Source organism: Dunckerocampus dactyliophorus, chromosome 8 (assembly GCF_027744805.1).
Source record: "Dunckerocampus dactyliophorus isolate RoL2022-P2 chromosome 8, RoL_Ddac_1.1, whole genome shotgun sequence".
NCBI lineage: Eukaryota > Metazoa > Chordata > Actinopteri > Syngnathiformes > Syngnathidae > Dunckerocampus > Dunckerocampus dactyliophorus.
This window is the reverse complement of record NC_072826.1, coordinates 10,564,025-10,588,322: the sequence shown is the minus strand read 5'-3', so window position 1 is coordinate 10,588,322 and position 24,298 is coordinate 10,564,025. Positions and strand designations below refer to the sequence as shown.

General features: G+C 40.8%; 2 protein-coding genes across 4 annotated transcripts; both read right to left on the bottom strand.

Moving 5' to 3' along the window:
- Nucleotides 1-167: 167 nt before the first annotated feature.
- per3 (period circadian clock 3) lies at nt 168-15,919 on the bottom strand. 3 transcript variants are annotated; one of them, XM_054784664.1, is made up of 23 exons: nt 15,761-15,919; nt 12,287-12,390; nt 10,038-10,401; nt 9,676-9,836; nt 9,474-9,592; nt 8,948-9,146; nt 8,449-8,500; nt 8,134-8,282; nt 6,268-6,346; nt 6,070-6,176; nt 5,810-5,966; nt 5,603-5,711; nt 5,359-5,487; nt 5,169-5,277; nt 4,968-5,079; nt 4,727-4,866; nt 4,482-4,646; nt 3,998-4,249; nt 3,061-3,923; nt 2,737-2,929; nt 2,376-2,562; nt 1,390-1,540; nt 168-1,305 (listed from the first exon to the last, which is right to left on the bottom strand). In XM_054784664.1, exons 3-23 carry the CDS (start codon nt 10,274-10,276, stop codon nt 1,192-1,194), a joined length of 3,786 nt encoding a protein of 1,261 aa, XP_054640639.1. In that variant the 5' UTR covers nt 10,277-10,401; nt 12,287-12,390; nt 15,761-15,919; the 3' UTR covers nt 168-1,191. The 3 variants fall into 3 exon arrangements, with proteins under 3 accessions (XP_054640639.1, XP_054640641.1, XP_054640640.1); XM_054784666.1 differs by having other exon boundaries at nt 4,482-4,643; XM_054784665.1 differs by lacking the exon at nt 12,287-12,390.
- A 557-nt stretch (nt 15,920-16,476) lies between these two features.
- vamp3 (vesicle-associated membrane protein 3 (cellubrevin)) lies at nt 16,477-23,962 on the bottom strand. Its single transcript, XM_054785817.1, has 5 exons — nt 23,868-23,962; nt 21,421-21,499; nt 18,524-18,682; nt 18,333-18,384; nt 16,477-17,901 (listed from the first exon to the last, which is right to left on the bottom strand). Coding segments are annotated over exons 1-5 (309 nt in total). The 5' UTR covers nt 23,870-23,962; the 3' UTR covers nt 16,477-17,884.
- Nucleotides 23,963-24,298: the final 336 nt, after the last annotated feature.

The following is a 24,298-nucleotide window of genomic DNA, read 5'->3' as shown; positions in this document are numbered from 1 at the left end:
CACACACATATATACACATACACGTGTATATATATACATATATATATATATATATATGCACACACACACACACACACACACACTCAGTATACAGTATATAATCTCCATCTACAACAGTAAGAAAACCATGTCTGTTTTGCACAGATGGGCCACATCTGCATGGAAGGAAGCAGCAATCACACACATACACACAGCTTTAGATAACCATCCACAATATTCAGACTAGACCATTCATCTCTCACACACACACACACACACACACACACACACACACACACACACAGGGCCAGACAGTAAAAGGAATTTCATGTGTAAGTAAGTAAAACCAGGATGAGGCTGGAATCTGGAGAGCGCAAACGCAAGCTGTTGTAAATTCTTCTTGAAATAATCCACATATTGTATCTGCTGTTTATGTACCCAAAAGACATGACAGAGGTACATGACCGGAGACAATCAACCTATGGAGAACAGAGATGACACTGCAGTAGCAATCAAACCAAAAATATTAAGAGCGTTATTAACAGAAAGCAGCATGTGCGTCTTTGTCTCAGACATTCTAAAAACAATCTACCATGTGTCAACCATGGTATCTGTGCCACCGAGGGAGTTCTTGTGGTACATATACTGTACAAGCTGTACTACAGGTCCATAAACGTTTGTGTTTGGATACACAAACTGGGTCAGCAATGTCTCCATCCAAGACTGTGTGCGTGCAGTTCTCAGGGGGCTCCAACATTAAGTGGTCCAACCTGTTCTTACTGAAGCGTCGAGTGTGTGTTCTGATCCTTCAAACCGGGCCTGTGTGGTGTGTTGTCCTGTCACTTGGTCACAATTGAGCTACAGTGTGCCCAGTGTTCATGTTCCTGGGGTGGCAGCCATGGGGTCCTCTTGCAATATGCATGAACTGGTGCCACAGGATATACTTTAAAAGAGAAACATGAAGAGAGGTATAATAGTCACGGTCCAATGGTCCAATGTCAGTTAGGGCTGACTTTGAGAGTAAATACCAGTAAAATAAAATTAAGTGCTCATCGCTCTTGCTCCACACACCACAGGGTCCATCCAGCCCTGGATATTTTTTACATATCAAGTTAAACTAAAGCACAGAGCCCTAATCCTCTGGCCTGATCAGACAAGATGCATGGTAGGGAGCTGTCGAAGGTTGATGGTTGTTTGGGGGTTGCAGCTCTCTCAAGTGTCCACAAGGGAGTCTGGCTCGAGGATCTCCAGAGGGGATGAGCTATCAGGGTCTGGGGGTGAAGGGGAGTGGGCCACCCCTGCGCCACTGTTGCAGCTCATACAACCCTGAAGAACATAAAGGGAAGTTACACATACGTTTGGGTAACCAGAGAAATATGTGTTTGTCAGGGAGTGTATGCAAATTCCCACCTGTGTGTCTATTTCTTGTGGGATGGTGTGCTGCTGGATCCAGGGATGGACGTCAGCAAGCTCCTCTCGCTGCTCCTGGCTGAACCAAGGCTGGAGAGGCTGAAGTACCTGTAGCTTCTCCCTGTCCTCAGCCAACACCTCATTCTGGTCCCTGGAAGAGATGGAGAATCATGTGAAACAAGTTTTAAGATGTGGGATGACACAAAAAGAACATCTACATGCGCATAAAACTTATCCAGCATTCATATTAGTACAGCTGTGCAACCAGATGGGCACAACGCATGACCTTTACTACAAACTTGGTCATGTGTCATGAGACACTCAGTTTATGAGGTGAGATGATACACAAGATTGTGTCTTAAGAAAAGTACTATGAAAAAAAAATAAAATAATAATAATATGACGATATATTGCAAACTACTAATTTAATTTCTACTGTTACACTCTTCTGCACTCTGTGTGTATGTAGCGGGCCCCGCCTCCACCCACCAAGACAAAGAGACTGTATGACTTGACAAATGGGCTCACTCCTTTCATGCCATTGTTCTATGGAACTAACATGCCGAGGTGCTTAAAAGCTATGCACAGAGTGAACACTCTTCCTGTTTGTTTGGCTGGGAGAGACAATGACATCACACACGCATGCACATGGCAATATATTAAGGCAGGCAAAATTACCGACTTCATTTTCATTTATTCTGTGATTTATTTATTATTGTTCCAGGCCTAGTGCCCATGAGAAATCTTGTTTTCATCTCACGAGATCTTGTGACACCCCTACTGCAAACTACCTACAGGTAGCAGTCAAAATAACAACTATTAAAGTGATGTCCAAAAAAATGTGTCTCAACAGTTAAATTGTCAATATAAAAGAAAAAAATACGATACCAACTAATAGCAAGCATAGTTTTGGAAAAATTTAGTTACAATGTATGTCATAAAACATAACAGAGCACTGGAATGACATGGCAGAGATTTGTGTGTACCTTGTGTGGATCTGGTAAGTCATCATGACACGTTCTGACGTGTGCTGGATCATGCTCCATAGCGAGTTCTCCACCTGAGTGTCGAAGCTGCGTTGGTGCTCAGCTGGTGCTTCCTGGCTTTTTCTGGCTTTGCGTGATGTGTCTGATGAATCATTGCTGGCAAAGTACTTGCTGCTGTTGCTACTGCCTGTAACCCAAGAGCAGCAGTCACAACCTGCTTGTGGTCGTAAAGCTGTTATTTGTCTCTGCCTAGTTGGTCATCAAATCAACTCCTTTCTCTAATAATTCCAAAATAAAGTTAGATTGCTACTTCTATGAGATGGAATAGCATTGTGAAGGTGTTAGGAGTAAAAATGCTTACCAGTGTGTGAGGTAGAGGTTCCATTGGAGCCAGACCCAGAGCCTGATCCCAGTGAGCCTCCAGACTCCCCTGAACCAGACCCGGAGGCATTAGAGCCAGTCCCTGACCGTGCATCTTCTTGCAGCAGCAGGTCAAGCAGCTCACTTGATGTCGACTGAGCATCATGGTTCCCAGACTCACTCGGGGCGTCACCCTAATGAGTAAAATGTTCAATGTGATTGCAACAGAGCTATACACAAAAGGGAAGGTATGAATTGATCGACTGAAATACAAAAATGTAATTTGTAACAAAAGGATACACAATGTTTTTGTGATATACATCACCTTGTTGTTTCGATGCTCATGAAGGCTTTCAGCATGGTTATGCCCAGTGCTGCTCTGTCCTTCGCTCGGTTTGGGCAGCTCCTCCTGCAGCAAGTTGAGTTGAAGAGGAGAACTTGAGCGAGAGCTGGAGAATAAAGCGCGTGGGTCAGCCGCTTCCTCCTCCTCACCGCCAGAAGAGCAGGCTCTGGGTGAACCCAGTAGGGGCACAGGGGAGGTCTGGTGTTGAGGGACAGGCTGGGCTTGGAATTGAGGTTGTGGGAAGGGGGCCGTAGGGGCGAATCCTGCCATGGCGATGGGTGCCTGGGGCAGCATAGAGACAGTGGACGGTGGGTAAATAGATGGGTAACCTGAAGTGAAAGTTGGGTAGTTGGGCAGGATGACAGCCATGACTGGTGTCATGAAAGGGTTGATACTCTGGGCTGGAGCCATGGGCTGCATGCAGTGAAAATTAGAGATATTCTGCGGATTCTGGATGGATTCCATCTGCATAGGTTGCATGCCTGGCATGTTCTGGGTTTGCTGCATGAAGCTGAAGTTGTAGCTGAGCTGGTTCTGGTCAGGGGGCTGCACCGCAATTGGAGGGGGTACGGGCAGCTGTTGTGGTCTAAGTGGTTGCTCTGGGGCTGGCTGGGTCGCCATCATGGGAATGAATGGTGCTTGAAGAGGGGATGCTTGACTGTAGGGTGCTGTCATCTGGGGCTGGGAGGATTCTGAGGAGGGCCAGGAGGACTCTGGGACACGACGAGGAGGTCCAGCTGGGGAGGTGTAGCTGTCTGAGGAGCCTTGAGGTTTGGGGCGCTTAAGTCTGGGCTTTCCTCTTCGAGAGCGGTTCAACCCACCACTAATTGGACGTGGGTATTCACCTGTGGCAGGTTTAACAGAACATTTAAATACATCCAAATGTGTCTGCGACTTTCCAACGTTTGTCAATACAAACCTCTGTGGTGGGAGTGAGCCATGGAGCTATTGTCCAGCTGCAGATAAAAACTGTAGGGGCTCTGCAGAATGCGATTGCGGAATCGATCCACATACTCTTGCTCCTCCTTCTGCGTGTGAGCTGACAGCACCTCCTTGGTGAGACCAACAAGCCTTCGCTCCTCAGTGGCAGGGCTCGGAGCCGGGCGGACAGGTGTTGGAGCAGGATCAGTAGGATCACTTCCCATTGGTACATCCTCCAGTGCTGTAACCTCTGCGGGGGTTCAACAAGGATTTTATTTAACTGTCTTGCAACATATACTCTATGTACGCTTAATGCATAAGGACCACCGTCTTGAGACACCTCTTAAATAAATAATTCTAGTAAAATAATGGCACAAACGTGCACAAAGTATCAAACATGTTTGGAATTAACTACATTAGCTCTATGTAGATGTAAAATCTAGATGTGCCACTTTAAGATGCGTACAGAGTATGTATTTTACCTGATTCAGGCTGAGGCACATGGACAATGGTGCTGCTGTATGAACACTGACTAGTGACAGAGACCACACTCATTGCCTTAGTGGACATTGTGATGTCTGTCAGAGGAGCTCCAACGACCGCTGCTGTGCTTGGGCCAACTGACACCTCACTGTCCAGCACCACTACTGGACAAAGAGAAAGAGCAAAATAACAAAAATATTAACACGACTCAACTAATAAGCGTTGTGCGAGCAAGCGGTTATACCATCTGAAGTAGCTTGAGCTGCATCATTGGCTCCAGCAGGCTTGTCATCTTCGGAGGTGGAGGATGAAGAAGAAGAGGTGGCAAAGGATTGAGATTCACTTTTCCGCTTAAGAGCTGGGCCTGTACAACTCTCCAAATACCTGTCAAAAGCAAGCCAAACATCACACACCAATACACACTGGTAATAGTGTGACTGGGATTTTGGCATTCAATTAACACGACACAAAGACCAGCTACACACCTAATAATGTTGTCCACACAGTTGATCTGCTGGTAGGAGGGAATGTGTGTTTGCTTTCTGCTTTCCTCACGTTCTCTAACATCAGGGCTGGAGAAAACCGGAGGCAAGTGTGCTGCAGGACAAAAAGTCATTTAACAAACATTCAAATACGAATTTATAAACTTCATAGAAGGCATGTTTGCATTTATTTGTGCATCTTACCTGGAGCTGGTTTACCAAGCAGAGCAATTTTGCGATTGGAATCAAAATATGCCTGCTTCCCCCAATTCTTGACTCTGTTCACATCAGCACAGATTTGCTGAAGAGTCATCTGCAAGGACATAAACACATAAAGTGATTAAGTGTTGAGGAACACTGGGTGCATGGCAAGCAAGTGACTCAGATTACTTACAGGTTCCCGGTGTGTGTCCTCCCACAAGTTCCCATTGCTGTCGCTTGAAGAAGCCACGCTGATGTAATGCTCATGGGAACCGTTACTTCCTAAACTGCCATAACCGCTGGAACCGTTGTTGTGGACAGGCTGTAAAGGGCAGAACACATATGCACATATCAGTGAAGGTGAAAGGCATTAAAATATTAGTGATTATCACATTCAAAGAACTACATGTTTTTTCATAACAAGGAATCTAAATTACCTGCAAGAAGAGCTTATGAATCTTGGCTTGTAAATCTTTTATTTCTTCATGGGTGACAGGTACATCCCCTTTACTGTGAGCAGCAAACACATCCTCATTTAGCGGGCTCCTACACACAAGGACGACAGGCACAGTAATTGCAATGATGTATCAAACACCTGTTGCTCCACCTGAGCTCACTGCGCATTTTTTGCTGTTGCTCCTTACGTTCGGACTTTATGCCGTCCTATGATGAAGGCCACCTTGCGGCTCCAAGGGTTGATGAAGCTGGACCAGCTGGTGTCCAACGTGATGTAGTCACCATTTTGGCAGCGCATACGCACCGGCGAGTGTTCAAACGGTGGCTGTCCTGCATACTTTAAAACTGCAAAATACATCAATAACAACAACAAAAAAACAAAAATAAGCAGACTGAAATTGTAGTATTCTACGACTGGTCAGAGAGCAGCAAGCAAGTAAAACCTTACCCTTTCTGTGCATCGACAGCATGAGCGGACGGTCCTCTGGGTGAATGCTGGTTAGCAAAGACGTGCCAATCAAATCTTGAGGGAGGTATCCTAGCAGTGGTACGGCCCTGTGGGAAGTCACCATGTGAGCTTAATGAACTTGATGCTATTTCACAGATCAACTGAACGCTGAACATGCACATCTGAGTGGATAATGACCTGTCGTCCACTTCTAGAAACACACAGCCAGGTGAGTGGGTGGTGGTGAAGATACGCTTGTCCATGGGGATTCGAGGTGCTGTGGGAGCAAAATAATATGCCAGTTGAGTAAAGTAGAAATTCTAATTTCCTCAAGGCTTTAAACATGAAATTAAACAATGCCTATATGAATGCAAAACACCTTCACCAAACCTGCTGTCTAAACACAAACACAAGTCCAAATTTAAAAGTTGAGGTGCAGCCAAAATTTGCTAAAATTTTGCAGTGTTCAGTCACCGCCACATCATGAAAACAACAAATATATGTCAGTGATAACAATCATGATGATTAGACACCACATGATTATTTGACATAAATACATAACTAAATAATATTTTATTCACATGGAGTAATTCGGTCCTATAACTTTTTGGAGCTGGTGTGGGTGTGCAAAACAGAAGGCGTTCCAGTTACTTCCCACACTAATTAACAAGCGTGACGGTAGCAAACACGAAAGGTAACGATTATGATAGTATTCATGTGATACTTCCTGTACTTCATCAATATTATGCGTGTAGCAGAGATGGGCACGTATTTTGCCAACAGTACATCAATAATGACTTCCACTGCAAATCATTTTACAGGATGCAGTTACAGTTAATATCAGAGCCGCTCAATAAAACCATTATAATCCTGTCAGGTTTTGTGTCCTTATTTCCCAATTTTCAGGACTATATCATCAGTCAAGAAAAAAACAAACGTCATCCAAGATTAATTTTATCATCACTACACCTCTATAGCTAACAATTATCTAAATAAGAATTACAATCAACACCTACCACTAACAATTTCAAAATATACATAGAATAGTACAGTGGTTATCAACTGATATGGCTGCCCTTCAATGACAAGAGGCGACCCAAATAGGGGAATTTTTTTCAACTAACACTACTTAAATATCTTATATTTAAAAAGGGCTTGTTTGCAACAGTTACGCGGCTGCCTATAGGGCGCTTACTTTCTAACCTGCTGCAAGCATTATATCCTGCAGTCTTCCTGCTCATGAACAATAAGACATTTTCAGCCACAAATAAAAAAATTATTTCAACAAAAAGTGTGTGTAAAGGTTTTCAGTACGCGGTGTGGAGTTGAATGACAGCACCTGGACCTGGACCTGAATGACAGGTTAGCATCTTTAAGCAACTCAAACTAGTCCAGCTGCTCTGATTCAACTCCTCAGATAAACAAAAAGTACAATTCAAAATACATAAATTTAACTTTTTAACTTACAGCAGGTAAGTTTAATAATAATAGGAGGTCCATTTCTTCTGTTGACCACTCCTCTGCCTGGGTCAATAGATCTAACTGGGCATGAATATATCAAACTGGGCATGAACATGTACATGCAAGACTGCACGGTGGGCAGAATTCCCCAAGCAAGACAACGTGATCTGGAGTTGTGAGACGCTCGTCTCAGTATAGCGTGCTCTTCTCCAGCAGATATAAAGGTGATCTAGCTCTGTGTCGGACAGACGACACGTTAAGTTCACACTCAATGTCCTTCCCCTCCTGCTCGAGCTAGGCCAAGTCGCCCATAAACATGGCACGCAACTCGTAGTGGCATAGCAACCAAACAGCACAGACATGTGGTGCATTAGGGACATTGGGGTTTATTTATTTTTTTGGCAAGTATGGTGACCCACTGAAAAACAGCTCCACGACCTATTTTTGGGTCGCGACTCACCAGTTGAGAATCCCTGAAACAGAAGATCATTATAAATGATCTCTGCAGGTTCGGTGAATGTGTCATATACGTGCAAGGAAGTAGTTTGTTGGGGTAAAGCTGCATAATGGGAGTCATGTTGGAAGTGGTAGAAATTACCATACCCTCATATCCTGAAATGATGCGTTCAGCCAGCGCCAAGCAGCACGGCTCTTCCTCCTCCCCGCTGCTTCCTGTTCCCTGCACTTTCAGCAAGTAGGGTGTGATTCGAAAGGGGTTGTAGCGCATTTCACCCTCACGGTCCTTCCCACCCCTAAAACATACACAAATTTTAATGCCACATAAAAATACTGAACGTAAAGCACTTTGAGTGTATGTTGAGCCTTCTGTTATTACGTTATGGTTAAAGCTTTATGATTTTCAACAGCAGTATGTTAAATATTTTTGGCTTAATTGCAGATTTATACATAAATGCTGACCTGATTCTGCAGAAGAAAGATTTGACCTGGGCACAGTCAAATAGAACCCCCGCTGTGGAAATGGACAAAAAAGATACAAAGATTTTCACGTTATCAATCAGTATATGTGCAGTCCAATACAGCCAAGTTACAGTACAAAGTGGGGAATCTGTGCAAAACAGGAACACCTAACTTGTTCATATGGCATACAATGAGGCAAGTTGCACAATCCTGTGAACCTCACAATTTACCAGTCTGCACCAATTGTTCCTAGTGTAAATACAAAACATTACAATGTGATACTGCTGCTAAATGCCTCACTTAGTTGCTGACTGTGGGTTTTTGGTAAAAATATTTTTCCCTCTAAAAACAGTTCCATGACAGAGAGCCATTTCATTCTGGTGCATGGGAAAATCCTACAGTGATTCATAAACACGGAAAAGTAAAATAACTGCTGTGTGTACTAACTCTCCGCTACGTTTTGTAAACATTTTTTTTGTAGTTTGTTGCACAACCCCACCTGTGTGTGAGTTTGTCCAGGGCGGTAGATGCGGCTGCGCCGTGTGTGAGTAGAAAACATTCACATCTTGGTGGAAGAGCAGCTCCACAAACTTGGCAGACTCAAGGAACTTCCTCTTGCAGCACAAGATGCTGGGAGCATGCTCGGATGCATGCAAGACACGGCCACTCGACAGGGAGAACACCACCACGAAAGAGTCCTATACACAGGCACAGAGAGGCACACGCACACACATACACACACACACACAGGTAGAAAGACACACGCACACAAGAAAGCCAAGTCACAGACACACGCAAAAGCAGTAAACACACAAACACTCACACACCCGCCCAGGCATGAGGCAAAAATAAGTGACACATACATATGTGTGCTAACGTGTTTGCGCTAGATTTAAAACTGTGATGAAATCCTCAAATTAAGATCAATTATATCACAGCTCACAACAATTATCTATCAATCTATCATAGAGAGCATGTCTTCAGTGGTGCGTTAATTGTTGACTGGCAAGTGTTGGCGTGTGTACCGTGTTTTTAAGGTTGTGTTCAGATGTGACCCTCTCCAACTCTTCAGGAGTGCAAACGGTGGCATCTCTCCTCTCATCCTGGCCATTTTGCATCAGCAGTTTGTAATACTCGCTATTGGCTGCAGATGACAACATACAGTACATACGTTATTAAGACTTCCCTTTCAGACACAACTACAGAATTCGTCGAGCAGCAGGTTACCTTGGACTTGCTTGACACACTTGAGGGCATAATGTAAGGCCTCTACAGTGCTGGCTTTGCTGCGGCTGCGTTTGTCGGATGGAAGCCTCTTCTTCATCTCAGCCACTGTGTACATCAACTCTTTGTGGGTCTGACCTTTGCCCTCGTCTGCATTCACACTACTGCACACATTGTCAGAGACACAGATTTAGAAGCCCCTAGCAGCCTTATATGCTACCTACCTATATATCTTTTTATACTATGGACATACTATCAATCAAGGAATTACCCAAAATGGATGAAGCTTTGTTGAGGACACAATATTAATTGACCTGACAAGCAAAAATAACACTATAGTTCACAGTCAAAGTAATGACAAATACCTCTTCGTGGAGGTGGATGTGGATCCTGTGGCGCTACCAGGGCTGTGATTGTCTGAGGAGGAGAGGTCATGTGATCCACTAGTCATCTCCTCATCCTCCTTGTCCTCCCCCCTGACACATTCGGACTGAGTGCTGCGGTCCTGCAGCCCCGATGACATCCTCTCTTCTCCTGTTAACGCAGGCTCCTCCCCATCTGGGCCGCTGTCGCCACCGGGCATCTCTTCGTTTTGGTCACACATCAGTAGGAATTTATCCAGTCACGTTGATCAGCAGAGGTCTTCATATGTTCAGCAATCAAAATGGGTTCCATGTGGGGTTGTTCACACAGGTGCTTCAGTCTGTGCGGAATGCTAGAAAGGCAGGGCTGCAGATTTAAGAGAATATTTATATTATTATTAATATTAATTTTAATCTCAAGTCATCACATCACATTTTACGTCCCAAATGGCTGATTTGCCTTTGTAGAAGTGCATCCATTTTATTTCTGCCGTTCAACTTTACATTTCATGCTTTTGCTTTGAAGCTTTTGACAATGATGCCAGACAACTTGTTCTTTGTATTTTAAATTAGACAGTTCAACCATTCATTTACATATTATTTGCCAGTATTCGGGTCACGGAAAAAAAAATACTTTCTATAATTACTAGATAAAATAAATATATATGAAAATAAAGCCAAAATACAATTACATTAAAGTTGAAACGTTGAGCATTGTAAATATTATCAACGTAAAATCATGTAATAAACTCAATTTTAATTAATGACAATGAAGTCCTGATATTTGCATGATATTATCTGATGAATATGGGGCAGCTTTCTATTGAGAGGTGGTTACTGGTGTAACACAGTTAGGTTTATATTTGTTTAGGAAGTTTGGCATTCACAGGGTAAAATTTTGTCTTCATTCTCTTGATATATTTTTTCTAAATACAATCCAAATAAAACGTTATTCTTGTAACATGACATAACGTAACATTATGACTTCTTTGTAAAAAAAAAAAATCGGATTTTATTCTTGTACCAATATGTCGTTTTTACTAACTCATGTCAAGCGTTTTTCTCGACATTAATGAGGTTTTCTCTCATAATTGTAATTTTTCTTTTTGGTATTGCCTAAAACACCTTTGTAACCACAAATAAAGTTGGGATGTGAAAATTCTCAATTTCCACAGTAGGACTAGTTCCGTCAGACTGTGGGACCTTGATTTCCAAATGACATGCAACATTTACTTTAATCTGAAAAGGGGACTTTGGACTACCGAGCAAAAGCCCAGTTTTTTCTCCACCTTCCAGGTAAGAGGTATGCGACATTTGTAGCTCATGTCTAGGATTTATCTATGCGTCGTGCCGTTTGTGCCCTTAGTCCATTGATAAAACTATTGTATTTTGCTCTTCTTTATTATTACTATATTTAATAGTTTCTCGTATTTTAACTTAAAAACAAAAAAATATTCTATCTTCTTCATTACTGGTGGCGCTGCACAGCTCCCGGTCCACTCTGCAACACTGTGGCAACATCGGCATATCACATCCTGCAGCCGGATAAATCAGGCCCCAAAGAATACGGTTGCACCCCAGTAGGCAAGACAGTCAAGTGTTTCCACACTGCCCCTCCCCGCTATGTTTTCTTATGTCGGGAGTAATAATATTCCCTCATTTTCAGAAAAAAAAAGCCTTATTTATAAATGGAAATGTTGAAAGGTAGGGTCCGCTCCTTGTGAAGCTCCCCTAAATTCTTGAATGGATTTTGCTTGACAAATCTCCCAAGGCTGTGGTGCACATTTTCCTTCCACACTTTTTCCTTTCACTCAACTTTGTACGAATATGCTTGGATACAGAACTCTGTGAACAACCAAATTCTTTAGCAATTACCTTTTGTGACTTACCCTCCTTGTGGAGGGTGTCAACTTATATCTTCTGGACATCAACAAAGTCAGCAGTCTTCTGTGATTGTGGGGTCTACTGACCCAGACTGAGAGAACGTTTTAAGGCTGAGGAAGCCTTTGCAGGTGTTTTAAGTTATTAGCTGATTAAGGTGACACACCAAGGCTTTCCAATAGCCAACGTTTTCACAAAACCTGTACAGTATTCTAATTTTCATTATCTGTAAGCCATAATCAAACTTATAGTCATACTTAGTTATACTATACTTATAGTTATTATACTTTTAATATTACATGCAGAAAACAAATCAAAATACACAGTCATGACAAATTAATTGGATAAATGAAAATTTACAATACTTTTACCTTTATGAAAGACTTGCAAACACAGGGATGAGTGGAAGTTGAAAGGGAGGGGATGGAAGAGCCACGCAGATGCTGCCGCCTCTTTCACTCTCGTCTGTTACAAACTTTAAAGAGTGGACTGTTAGAGCTGTATTCTTGAACTTTATTGTAAACTTCAGCAGCATCACACACTGGCCAGGCTCACTTTCTGTTATGTGTCTCTGTTATGCGTTAAACCATTCTTTCTCACCTTCTTCTTCTTCTGGCACTACCAACGTTTTACAAAGTATAGATTCGTCTAAATTACAGTTCACATATTCAAGCAATATTTGTGGCACCAACTGCATGAATGACATAATCAATTAGGTAAAAGAAGTGACTACAGTATATAGAGGGGACAATCACTTTATGTGAAAATGGGCCCACTGTGTGATGGCAGCAAATGCAATCTCAACAAGATTAGTATTTGACGCTGGCGGTTCTATTTCAAGGAAAAGTCGGGCAGGAACTTTTATTTACAAGTATTATTCAATTTGAAACAAAGTGGTGAAACAAAGTGATCAGCTCTGTGAAATGTGAGTCATTGTGTCACAGCATCAACACACAAACAAAGTGCATGTCTTCTTGTGGCAATGAGCAAATAAACTGATAAATATGCGCTAAATACTTTGTACTTCAGCAACTGTTTTTTCTTTCAGAGTGTGAATAAACAATGACCAATTGCGACAAGATACTTTCTGGCCATGGAACTGATAATGCTTTATTTATTCCTGTCCAGTACAAATGAGCCTATATGTGGCCATCAAATCCAATGGATTTGTCCTTATGTCTGACAAACAAGTGTAAAATGTGTAAGTAAAACAATACAAAGTAAAACTAACATTAGTTGCATCATGATCAGTACTTACTGCCATGCTTAACAGATGTGTAAACACAGTACCTATACACTCTCTTACATGCTTGTAAGTGTTGACGTATAATATACAATGTCTAATCAAGGTTGTCAGTGTAATAAACTCACTGTAGCATTTACAACTGCGTGACGAATAACACACTGAGAAGCTCAAACAGAAGCCAGTGAAAGTATGAAAATACCCTGCGCTGTCGCCGCAGCATTACATAATCAGATCAATTTGGAAGTGTGGAAGACATCTGATCTTAGTTTCCTCTTGCTTGAGATATAACTCTTCCATTTAATAAATAAAGACACACTTTTATAATTGTGGTGCAAGGGTAATGGATGCAAGTGTGGTGCAAGTGTAATCTGATCGGCTCTTGACGTCACAAACAGACATGATGAGGACCAAAAACCTTCTAAGCCAAATATTAAATACATGTGCTGTGAATAACGAGCAGAATGTATGCGTAATCCCTCAATGTATAACATTTAAACATACAAGTAAAACATATAATGTCTCTCAAGACTGGTATTGCGCAATGCAGCATGTCGACCACATTTGATGGTCAACAACTATCGATGGAGTAAAAACAGACAGTCTTTATAGGGATTATCCACTATAAATAGATTATTTCTGGAGGACAATAGATTAATGCCTGTGTTAATTTAATGAGTCATTATGAACAGATTTATGCACCTGGCACGTTACACCTTGATTGATTGATGATGGTAGGATTACGAATGGCACCGGTGCAGATGTAAACGGTAGTAACCCGACCGAAAAACCGAGTAGATATCGATAGGTAGGTATCGGTAGATTCTACTCAAATAAGATGAATGCCGTGCATAGCTAAAGCAGTCTCAAAGAAGCGACCGACAAATTTGAGTTATTATGTGGTTATGATAGCTACCATTGAATGTATAGCCTAACCTTGGTAGCAAAACTTTGCCAAATTGCTATTGTTATATGACAATGTGCATGGTGGGTGTTGCATGGGGTGTGACTTGCAGTGTCGGAGCAGGAAGTGGGCTTTTTGAGTTTTCAAGGGTTAGTGCCCCATACAGTACCTAACCAAGGCAGACAGCACCTTCATAGGGATAGTTCGGATTTTTTGACATGAAGTTGTATGACATCAGCAGTGTAATCCACCAACAGCGGCTCACCCCCCACTTGGTCTCCTAAATCCAGTTCTGATCAGATTTAGGTGATGAAGAACGTAGTTCCAGGTAGTCGCTGGGGTTTCACAAGTAAGGAGTTTAACTCCTCAAAACAATATGCGTTCAAAAGAGTAATATATTTGCTTCACAAAAATGTCAACTCGAAAAAAATCAGACCTCACAAATCGCTCTGTGTCATATTTGTCTCTCGCCGTATCCCTGCGCACTGTCGCCTCTCCATTCTTGTGTATGTGACGCTTGCATCTACTTCCACGACGGAGCGCCGCGGCCAACTTGTTCATGTGTTTTTCTCTACACATTCGCGGTTTTCTGTATTACAGTTGGTTTGGCTGCGACAATTGCAATTTGTTGTGAATTTTATTTCATATTGGTGAATTTATCACTTATAATAATAAACTTAGAATTAGATTTATATTATTTAAGTATTTAAATTACTATTCTGTTCAACTTGCATGTCACATAATTCCATAAAAATAAAAAGGCACTGTTTTGGGAGTTTTTTTTTTTTTTTTTAAGTACAGGTTCAGCCAACGTTTCAAATGAGCGGATTTGGCACCAGTATTGGATAATATGTTTGTAAACGACCCTAGGTAGGGTGGACTCAACAAACGCACTTAAATAATGCATTTTATGTTGCATGAACTCAACAAAAGCAACAGAAGGTTTAAGTATAGAAAAACTGGCATTTGTTTACATGATTGTAAATACTACAAATGTAGTGTTTCTAAGAATGAAAAACACTCTACAATTGTAGGCTGACTGAAAACAAACTTTGAGCCCCACGAAGGTTTACTGCACCTTCCCCGCATGAACCCACTGACCTGGAGAAACCCACTGCCTCATAACATCAGGTTCGCTCCAATTCACCAGATAATTACTTGTAAATACTAATAGATGTGTTTACAACTGCATCCGCCATAATTACATTTTAAATGCAGAGAAGAGCACACCAAAGAAAAGCACAATAGAGGACATAGGCGTTGTAAAATGTAAACACAGTGTGCACTAGGAAACGTTATGTGACAGTTTCTTGGCAAGCCTGGTAGTTAAAATTATTTCTCTGCGTGTTGCCAACGCTAAATATAGATTATCGGCTTCAATGGTTTAATAGTAGCACAACGCCACTCGCTTGAGTCCACTGCGTTATGGCAGACATGATGTTATTCAACGTTCGCTACTTATCAGCTACACGCTAAAGCCAACTGTGACAAGCACACCTTCGACTTGTATGGAAATTGTTCCACAATAACGAACATATGACTTTGGATTAGGATCTAGGGAACACAATAAAAATGGTAAATTTGTTTACTTCCATAGTTATGTGTGGTTGGTACACTGGGCGGCGTAGCTAGCTAGCTTAGCTAGTTAAACCCAATTGTCAAAAACGTACAATAATTGCCTTTAAGCGAAATATTTACCTTTTACACAGCAGACGCGTCTCCTCTTCTGTTAGTTTTCATGTGAATGTATCGTCTGGTTGTCAAGAAACAATGTTTAATTAAATCCCTGTTACGAAGCTGAGTCTCCCAGTATTCCGGGGCGCTTGACACATTTGTGCAACGTGAGTCCGGTTCCGTGTGGCGACACCCACTACACGGTAATTGGTCACATCGTATTTGCATATGTTCTGTGAATGGACCGTTGCTACACGGTGGGCGTGTCCAGCATGCGCACTGTCAAGGGAAGGCGATGGTTCACGTGGATCCCCATGTTACACAACAGAGGGACCACAAAGCACAAAGTGTAAACTGCGCGTGCGCAAGACACCATAGGCGGCTGCATCAACCTCTTCGTCATAGAAGGAATGAGCACTTGGAATAGAGCATCTGGCACCGTTTTTACATCTGTGACGCTCAGAAAGTACATTATTTTTTCCCAATGTACTACATGAAATGGACCTGAGGAAACAATGAAATTGTTTACTTTTGAAGGTAGTCTAAAATTACATTTTTAAAGTTATTTTGCAGAGGAATACTGGATATAATGTATTACATTTCAGCTGATTGCATACATTCCAAAAGTGCGTGAAGTGTGACAGCTGAGCTCATCAAATAAAATGCTGGCATACAATGACATTCACAATACTTTGTAGTGTGTTTAAATAATTAAAAAAAAAAAAAAACAGGACTGTAAATAAAAGTAATCAAACCGTTTTTTATTGATTTCTTTTTTTTAATTTTATTTAGACAGAAGCAACAGCAGGGTATGCAGTTATCCAGTGTTGGCACAGTTTATGTAATTCTCACACTGTCATTTCCCAACTACAATTTAATACAAATTCAAACAGCTACAGTACAATGCTAGGCAGAAGTGGACACAAAAAACCTTTTAAGATTAGTTCTACATAATTAGTTTCAAAAATAGCTAAAGGCTTAATAAAATGGCATCACATATGAATGAATGCACTTGACTGAGATGAGATACATACACTATTAATGAAGGTAAGCAAGAGAGCTGCACAGTATGTTTGGGTGGATTTAGAAAGCACTACTCTCCCCATCTGGTGCTGTGTATTCCATAGATCACTGTGTAGATGCATCCTAAATTTTCCCATTGCAGAAGGAATAAAGGCACTTTCTATTCGATGAAGTGCAAACATCTATGGTGGCATTTAACTAAAATTACACTTTTTTTTGTAGACAAAATTCTTCATCGAGGCAAAAATTGCGGCACCATCATTCGCTTAATCCAATCTATGAGTCTGTTGGCCCGAGACTTCAGGCGCTTGTTTCACCTGCACACTACATCTTCCTGAGACAAAGATGCTTTCTCACATTGACAATACAATTTCCGCCCACCTTAAATTTCCCGAAAGGAAAACCTAAAGTATGTATTTCTATCTAACTTGATCTAATGTCTGCAAAATACTAGTATATAAGCACTCAGGCACGTGTATAAATAAGTTAAGGCATTAGGTCGCATTATCGAATCCAACAGCTCTTTAGCTGTGCTTCTGACTTTAGGAAAAAGATATAAATACAGTATGTGTAACCTTATCAATTGGAACAATTCAGATGTGATAGCCACCATAACTGTTTCAATGAAAACTCAGTATTTCTAAAGGCACATCGTTTGGCACTAACACTTTGTTGGCTAATACACATAAAAACAAAACCTAAGAGTTCACAACTATACGTTATATTTCTTATCCTAGGATTGGCAATGGTTGGATGTTATAAATAGTAAAAGTTACAATTCAACATGAACTGGAGTAGAGGCACCTTATGTTTTTCTTCTCCATCATTTGACACTGCTTGAGTTTCAATTCAATGAATTAGCTGTGGATGTGTCTTTGGTAGGTGGCACACCAAATCTGACATAGTGCGGTAATATCTGTAAGAACAGTACTTAAACATTATCCTTTAATGAGGCACTTCGGCGCGAACAAACAGATGACAAGGAATGAAGCAGCCCCCGACCCCTGCCTTTCCAAGGAGAAAATGTGAAACAAAGAAGACAGCAATCATGTGACCGCTGCCTCCAAAACATCAATGACGCATGCTGCTAATCTCCACTTCCTTCATCCTGTTCTTGGTGGTGTTTTATGATTTTGACCAAACTGAAAATAAACAAAGGTAAATATAAAATACAATGCAAAATGTACAATGAGAAAATCGGATGAAAAACAGGTTCTACAAGGTAGCTTATCCTTTGTATCTATTAAGTATGGGTTCACTACGGAACAACATTATGTCGGCTAAGATTTGATGGAAATTATGTGACATTTCCATACAATTTGTCAGGGATTGAATTTTTAACCCATCTTTGATTTGAGGTTACCATAAAAAAGTCACAACTATTAAACTGCATCACATAAACAAACAACAAGAGAAGTTATAAGATATGCTGCCAAAAACAAGATGCTGACTGACCGCGCTATAAGCACTAAAAGAGCATAGAAACCATTCTTCACTTTGGTTCATGGAAAAATAAGATCACTTTCACAAACACGCATCACTTACAAACAACTTTAGTTCACGTGCTACTTACTGATAATGATGACCACGATGATGAGTAGGACAGCTATGAGGATGGCCCACATCTGAAAGGCGGATAGGGAAAGAAAGTTACAGCAACATTACCCAATACATTTAAAAACAGTTGGGTCAATTGTGAAGCACATTTTATCCTTATGCCTAGCGGACATGGCAATGTAACATTTAAATTGTGTGTTCAGGTACCTTGCAGTTCTTCCACCAGTACTTCCTTTTGAGCTTGGCAGCACTGGTCTCAAACTGGGAAGCACCAGCCTGGAGTGCGTCTGCTCGGTCGTCCAGTTCAGACAACTTCTGGTCACGCTCCAGCACTTTGTCCACATTCACACGCATTATATCCACCACCTGCTCGTAAAACACAATATTTGGTTAGTTAAAAAAATATAGTTTGGATTCAAACAATTATGGCTGCCCTCAGAGGGCCACTTATAAATGGCAATATATATGAATATAAATATGAATATAACTTCATGACATTATTATACAATTGCCCATGTATTTGGTGATTATATTTTTACTAATATGTGTGAATATCTTGTTTTGCCTAAAGCACAAAAGTTAGTAGAGGTTTGCTTTCATGGAGGACGAAGGAAATAAAAAAAGAAAAAAATCATATTTGAGAGGCTGAAATCAGGGAATATTTACATTCTTAAAAAAAAAAAATCATTAATTAAATACCAAAACAGCTGCCGATTAATTGGATAATCAAAAAATTATTGACTCATCGATTAATAGTTGCAGCTAATTTGAAGCTCTTGGAAATGAGATGTTTTTAAATGTACAACAAGCACAGACTTGGTCATAATAACACTGTAGTATGACAGAACCGTGTATGTCCAGACAGTATCATCAGAAAGTACACACAACCGCCCCACATGTGCTACTGATCCACAAACCGTACTACAGCCACTCCCCTCAGACAGAGCAGGAGGGTGCAGAGGGGTGTGCAAGTGTTACATAACCAGGGAGCGAGATTATATAAACCTCCAGTAACCAATTGGCGTCTCTGTGGGCATGCTAGAGTTGAGGTTCTGTGTAGGAGGGGCTAAGATCAGCAAGAAAAGGAGACATTAAAGATTTGCTCTCTTCTGTTGATGCAAGGTGGAACATGGAACAAAGAGCACACTTTCGTATATAAGTTCTCATTTTGCAGGCATATTCTGACACCCAAATATTGTCAGGCATGTGTACTGACATGTGAAGCTTGTTTGAGAGCAACTATTTTCTCAAAGTGGTGATTCACAGCAGCAATGTTATGCAATTCTCTGTTTGAGACACACATCAAGAAACAATGACTCATACTGTGGCTAGAACAGTGAGTGAGAGTGAGAGGTGAGCGTGAGAGTTAGCGTGAGCGAGAAAGAGAGAGATGATCAATACAGGATTTGCAGTGACGTCCTTTGCCCCAAACATAATCATACCGTAATTTCCGGTGTATAAACCGCTACTTTTTTCTTAAACTTTGAACCCTGCGGCTTATATGGTGGTGCTAATTTATGACCATGTTCTAAACTCGTGACATCTCCTATACTTCAGAACTACTACTAATTGTTTAAATTCTGTGGCGCTCGCGAGTCAGTGAGGAAACAGTAGCTCTTTCTTTGGCAGGAGACAATCACGAGCTACAAGTGAACTCACGACGAGCTTGTCGACCCACTGGAAATCACAGAAGGTCATTATTACTAAATATAACAGACTGACTCACAGTGTCATCTTACAAAGAACGCTAAACTCATCACACAGCATTTTAACACTCAAAAGGTAGCTAGGAAATATACAACAAAAGTGTCAATCTGAGTTTAAAATAACAAACAGCTATTTTAACTTCTACCTCTTCTAACCTCTGTTGGCCCGGCAGCCATTTCATTGGGGCCTGCCAGGCGCTGCAATCATGTCAGCCTCCCTCTGGACTCTGGGCTCTTTTGGCTCCCTCTGGTGGACAGAGGCAACATTGCAGCACATCTGCAGCCATCCATCCATCCACCTTCTATGCCACTTGTCCTCCAACAAAATGCTTTGCTCAGACAAAATGCATCATGGAAAAACTTTAAAACAGTTGTTTTTTTTTTTTATTTTAAACTTGCATTGGTACTTGTATATTTCCTAGCTACCATTTGAGTGTTAAGCTGCTGTGTGATGAGTTTAGCGTACTTTGTAAGATGACACCGGAAGTCAGACTGTTACATTGAGTAATGACCTCCTGCGATTTCCAATGGGTTGACAAGCTCGTTGTGAGTTTTTTCAGCTCATGACTGGATCCTGTTAGTCCTGTTTGTTGCCGGGGCCATTTAAGTGAAGAGTTTGGTTCTCAAAACAATATGCATTCAAAGGAGTCATACTTTTGCATCACAAAAATACCTCCTCAAAATATGTGCAGAAGATGCTCGTATCTTCTTCCGCTGTGGAACACATACTGTACATAAACAAGATGGCTAGCACTCTGTCTCGGAAAAAGAGTGGCATTACCGCGAGTGTCTTCATCACATACACATGAATGCACAGACGACAGTGCGCAGGGATATGGCGGAAGACAAATATAACGGCGAGCGTTTTGTGAGGCCTAATTTTTTTTGAGGAGGCATATTTGTGATGCGAAGTATTACTCTTTTGAACGCATTTTTATTTTGAGAAGCCAAACTCTTTCTTAAATGGCCCCAGCAACTAAGCGGAACTACGTTCCTCGTCACGAATCTCTGACCAGAACTGCACTCACGGGACCAGTTGGGGAAGTAAGTCACTGTTGCTGTAGTACACCGCTGAAGGGGATGTCATACTTCTTAAACATAACTATGGAAGTAAACTTCTTAAATCTTAAACTTCATGTCAAAAAAAACAAACTATCCTTTTAATTCAAAGAATTAAACATGGTACTCACTCAACCCTAAAAAATTTGTTTTGTGCTCTGATTACATGAATTTCTAACACTTCTGAATACTCATTGCTAGAGTATATCAAATGTAGTCAGCATTTTACAATTATATTATGTAATGCTTTTAGATTCTTAGAAATATACCTGAGGGGAAGGAAAGAAAGGAAAAGCTTCACCTGCCGCCTGCTAGACCATTAAGCAAGAGTTATTGTACCTCATCAACCTGGGCCTGGGTCTGCTGCAAACGCCTGTTGCTAGACGCTCCACCAGTACCTTCTGGAACTATGCCTGACCTGGAAACACATGGGAGAATTTATAATGGATATGCAGTGTTCGCCCTACCATAATAATAGGGGGGGCACCCTGCCCCCACCAAGAAGGTCGAGTTAACTTAATTGTTTTCAATTTGATTTTCCATATATTCCCAGATCACAAAAGTAATAATTTAGCCAGACGGTGATATGTGAACTGCTGCAAAGTAAGATTCAATATGAATAAATTTAATATTTTCATAGCTCGAGCATAGCTAATAAGTTTCTGAATATAATAATAATTCTAAATATGTTTGGTGTTTTTTTTTACCATTATTAGAGCCCTGTTGATGTGAAATACACCCCATTGTCACCTTCACACTCACTTTTACACCACACTGTGCAACTATTACGCGCAGTCTACGGGATCTCTGCAGGAGCGCAAGAGACAGCCACTGCTTTAAGCACAGCAAGCTACTGAGCTAACTAGTTAGCCTCCAGTTTATTTATTCTCAACATAAAAAAAGGTTTGAAACGAGGCGAGGAAGCACAAAGCAAAAAGCAAAAAAACTTACCGCTTCCACACCCAACTTTTTTTCACTCTGCATCCATGGCTGACTCCATGCAGTGCAAGTTAAGGTAATGTAATGAAAGGTAATGTCTCATCATTACTGACACCTACTGACCAGTGTAGAATCCTACCTATGGCTTGTCTTTGAATATTCTTTTCCTAATAATAGGCCACAACGCAGTCATTTGATGACTTGGCTACAATGTCCGTGTGCATGGGTGCACAAATTATTTCACCCAATGTGATGTTTTGTTTTTTTCAAATCTAACTAGAAAACAAAATCAACCAACAGACATGCTTTGGAAAAGCGTGGGCACTTTTTTGAAAAGGGTTTTGTATGAACATTCTGATGTGCACCGACTGGTAACAAGATGCAGCCACTATCACGTCAGTGCATGCACGTGTTTGTGTACGTCAGTACAGTCGCACTGCTTAGTAACTTACCTTTTGCACATAAACAACACTACACATTATTGTAAATTAAAGACCATGACAGCACCCTGCATGTGACAATACAAATAATGCTAATGCAAGGGTGTCCAAAGTGCGGCCCAGGGCCCATTTACCTACAGAAGCTGCTTTTTTTGTTGAAAATATGACTAAACAAAGAAATGAAAAAAAGCAAAAATGGAAAAAAGCAGTAGTTTTCCAAGAATAAAGATGAAATATTGAGAGTGAAGTCATGATGTTATGAGAAAAAAATAGCATAAAGTTGAAATATGTAAACCTATGTAATTTTTTTTTCCAAGTTGTAATATTATGACAAACAAACAAAACAAAGAATAAAGTTGCAATTTTAGGAAAATTATATTGGTAGAAGTTATAATCTTATGATAATAAAGTCAAACTAATATGAGAATAAAGGCATAATATTTTTAAATATCGTTTTAAAAAAAGAATAAGGAACAAAAAACTGTAACATAAGGAGAAAAAGGTCACACTGATAACAGAAAACTGAGATGCAGGCTCTTTTTTCTTTTTTTTGTTTTCTTTAAATATGAAAAACGCCTTTGCATTTCTACCTGGCTTTTACATTTTCTAAATGTAAAAGTGGCCCCCCGCATCCTTTAATTTTTCAGTATGCAGCTCTCGGTGGAAAAAGTTTGGACACCCTGTCCTAATCTCCAACAGTCATTTTGTAGTAAGTACGATTACACCGACACAAGGTCATTTTCAGGCAACTGATGGAAATCAAAAGAGAAGGCCTGCGGGGGAAACAATTGCATACAATAGCTAACCTGTCTAACTAGCTGTATATTTACAATACATGTAGCATTGAACCCACCATGGAGGTTTGGAATAATAGTTCTCACAGAAATGTCAGCCGACTTGTAAACATCTTTTTGACCTGTTTTGACGCGTAAACATCTGACCATTGTACCGTATTTCCGGCATGCAAAATTTGGAGTTATATGTGCCTAACTTCGAAATCAATTAAAGCAATGACTTCAACCGCAATAAATAAATGAAGGCTCAACAAATTAAATCAGAGACGTTGATGAAAGCTAACAGCTAGGTTAGCTCCTCGTGGATGCTAACTAAAACACGAACGAAAAGTACATCGTTAGTTAATAGAAGTCATGTTGGTTAATAATATAATAATAACAATAAGTTAGAGAATTATAAAGTTAATGGCTCAACACAGCTAACGTGCCACAAACTTAGAGGAACTAGCTGGGTTTGACGTACGAACACTTGTTGCATGCTAACAGCTAAGTTTGGGGCGTATGCTTTGTTCAGTTTTTCATCCAGCTACCAAGTGGGGTGTTCTACAAAGGTTTCACCCCACAAAACCAACTGAGACTAATACTGTGTGTACATACATAACTCCAAACTTACATTGTGAAGTGAAAGTTTCTTTATCGTACACCGGATGTGTCTTCGTCTATGGAGAGTTCCAACCCTTAACAGTTACGCTGCATTACAGTTCAACTGGGTAGTTAGAGCTTCAAACTTTCCAATAGTGACATAAAAAAACTAACAAAAAAGCAACTACAGCCCGCTTAGTTAGTCTGGATACAGTGATTTAACCAGCAACTATATCATGTGGAGAATTTTAAAAAAGGTAAATAAACTATTTATTCCTAGCAGAATTGTCGGAGATGTATGAAATGGACATAACTAGTTTATTTTTGTGCTGTGCTAACCGTTGTATCTTCTGTAAGCAAAGCTGACACCAATTTGGTGCATTTGACATACACGACAAGTGTGTTCTTTTATGAGCGTGTATGTTTCCAGAATGCATAAAACGTTGTATTGCGTTCGCGTGG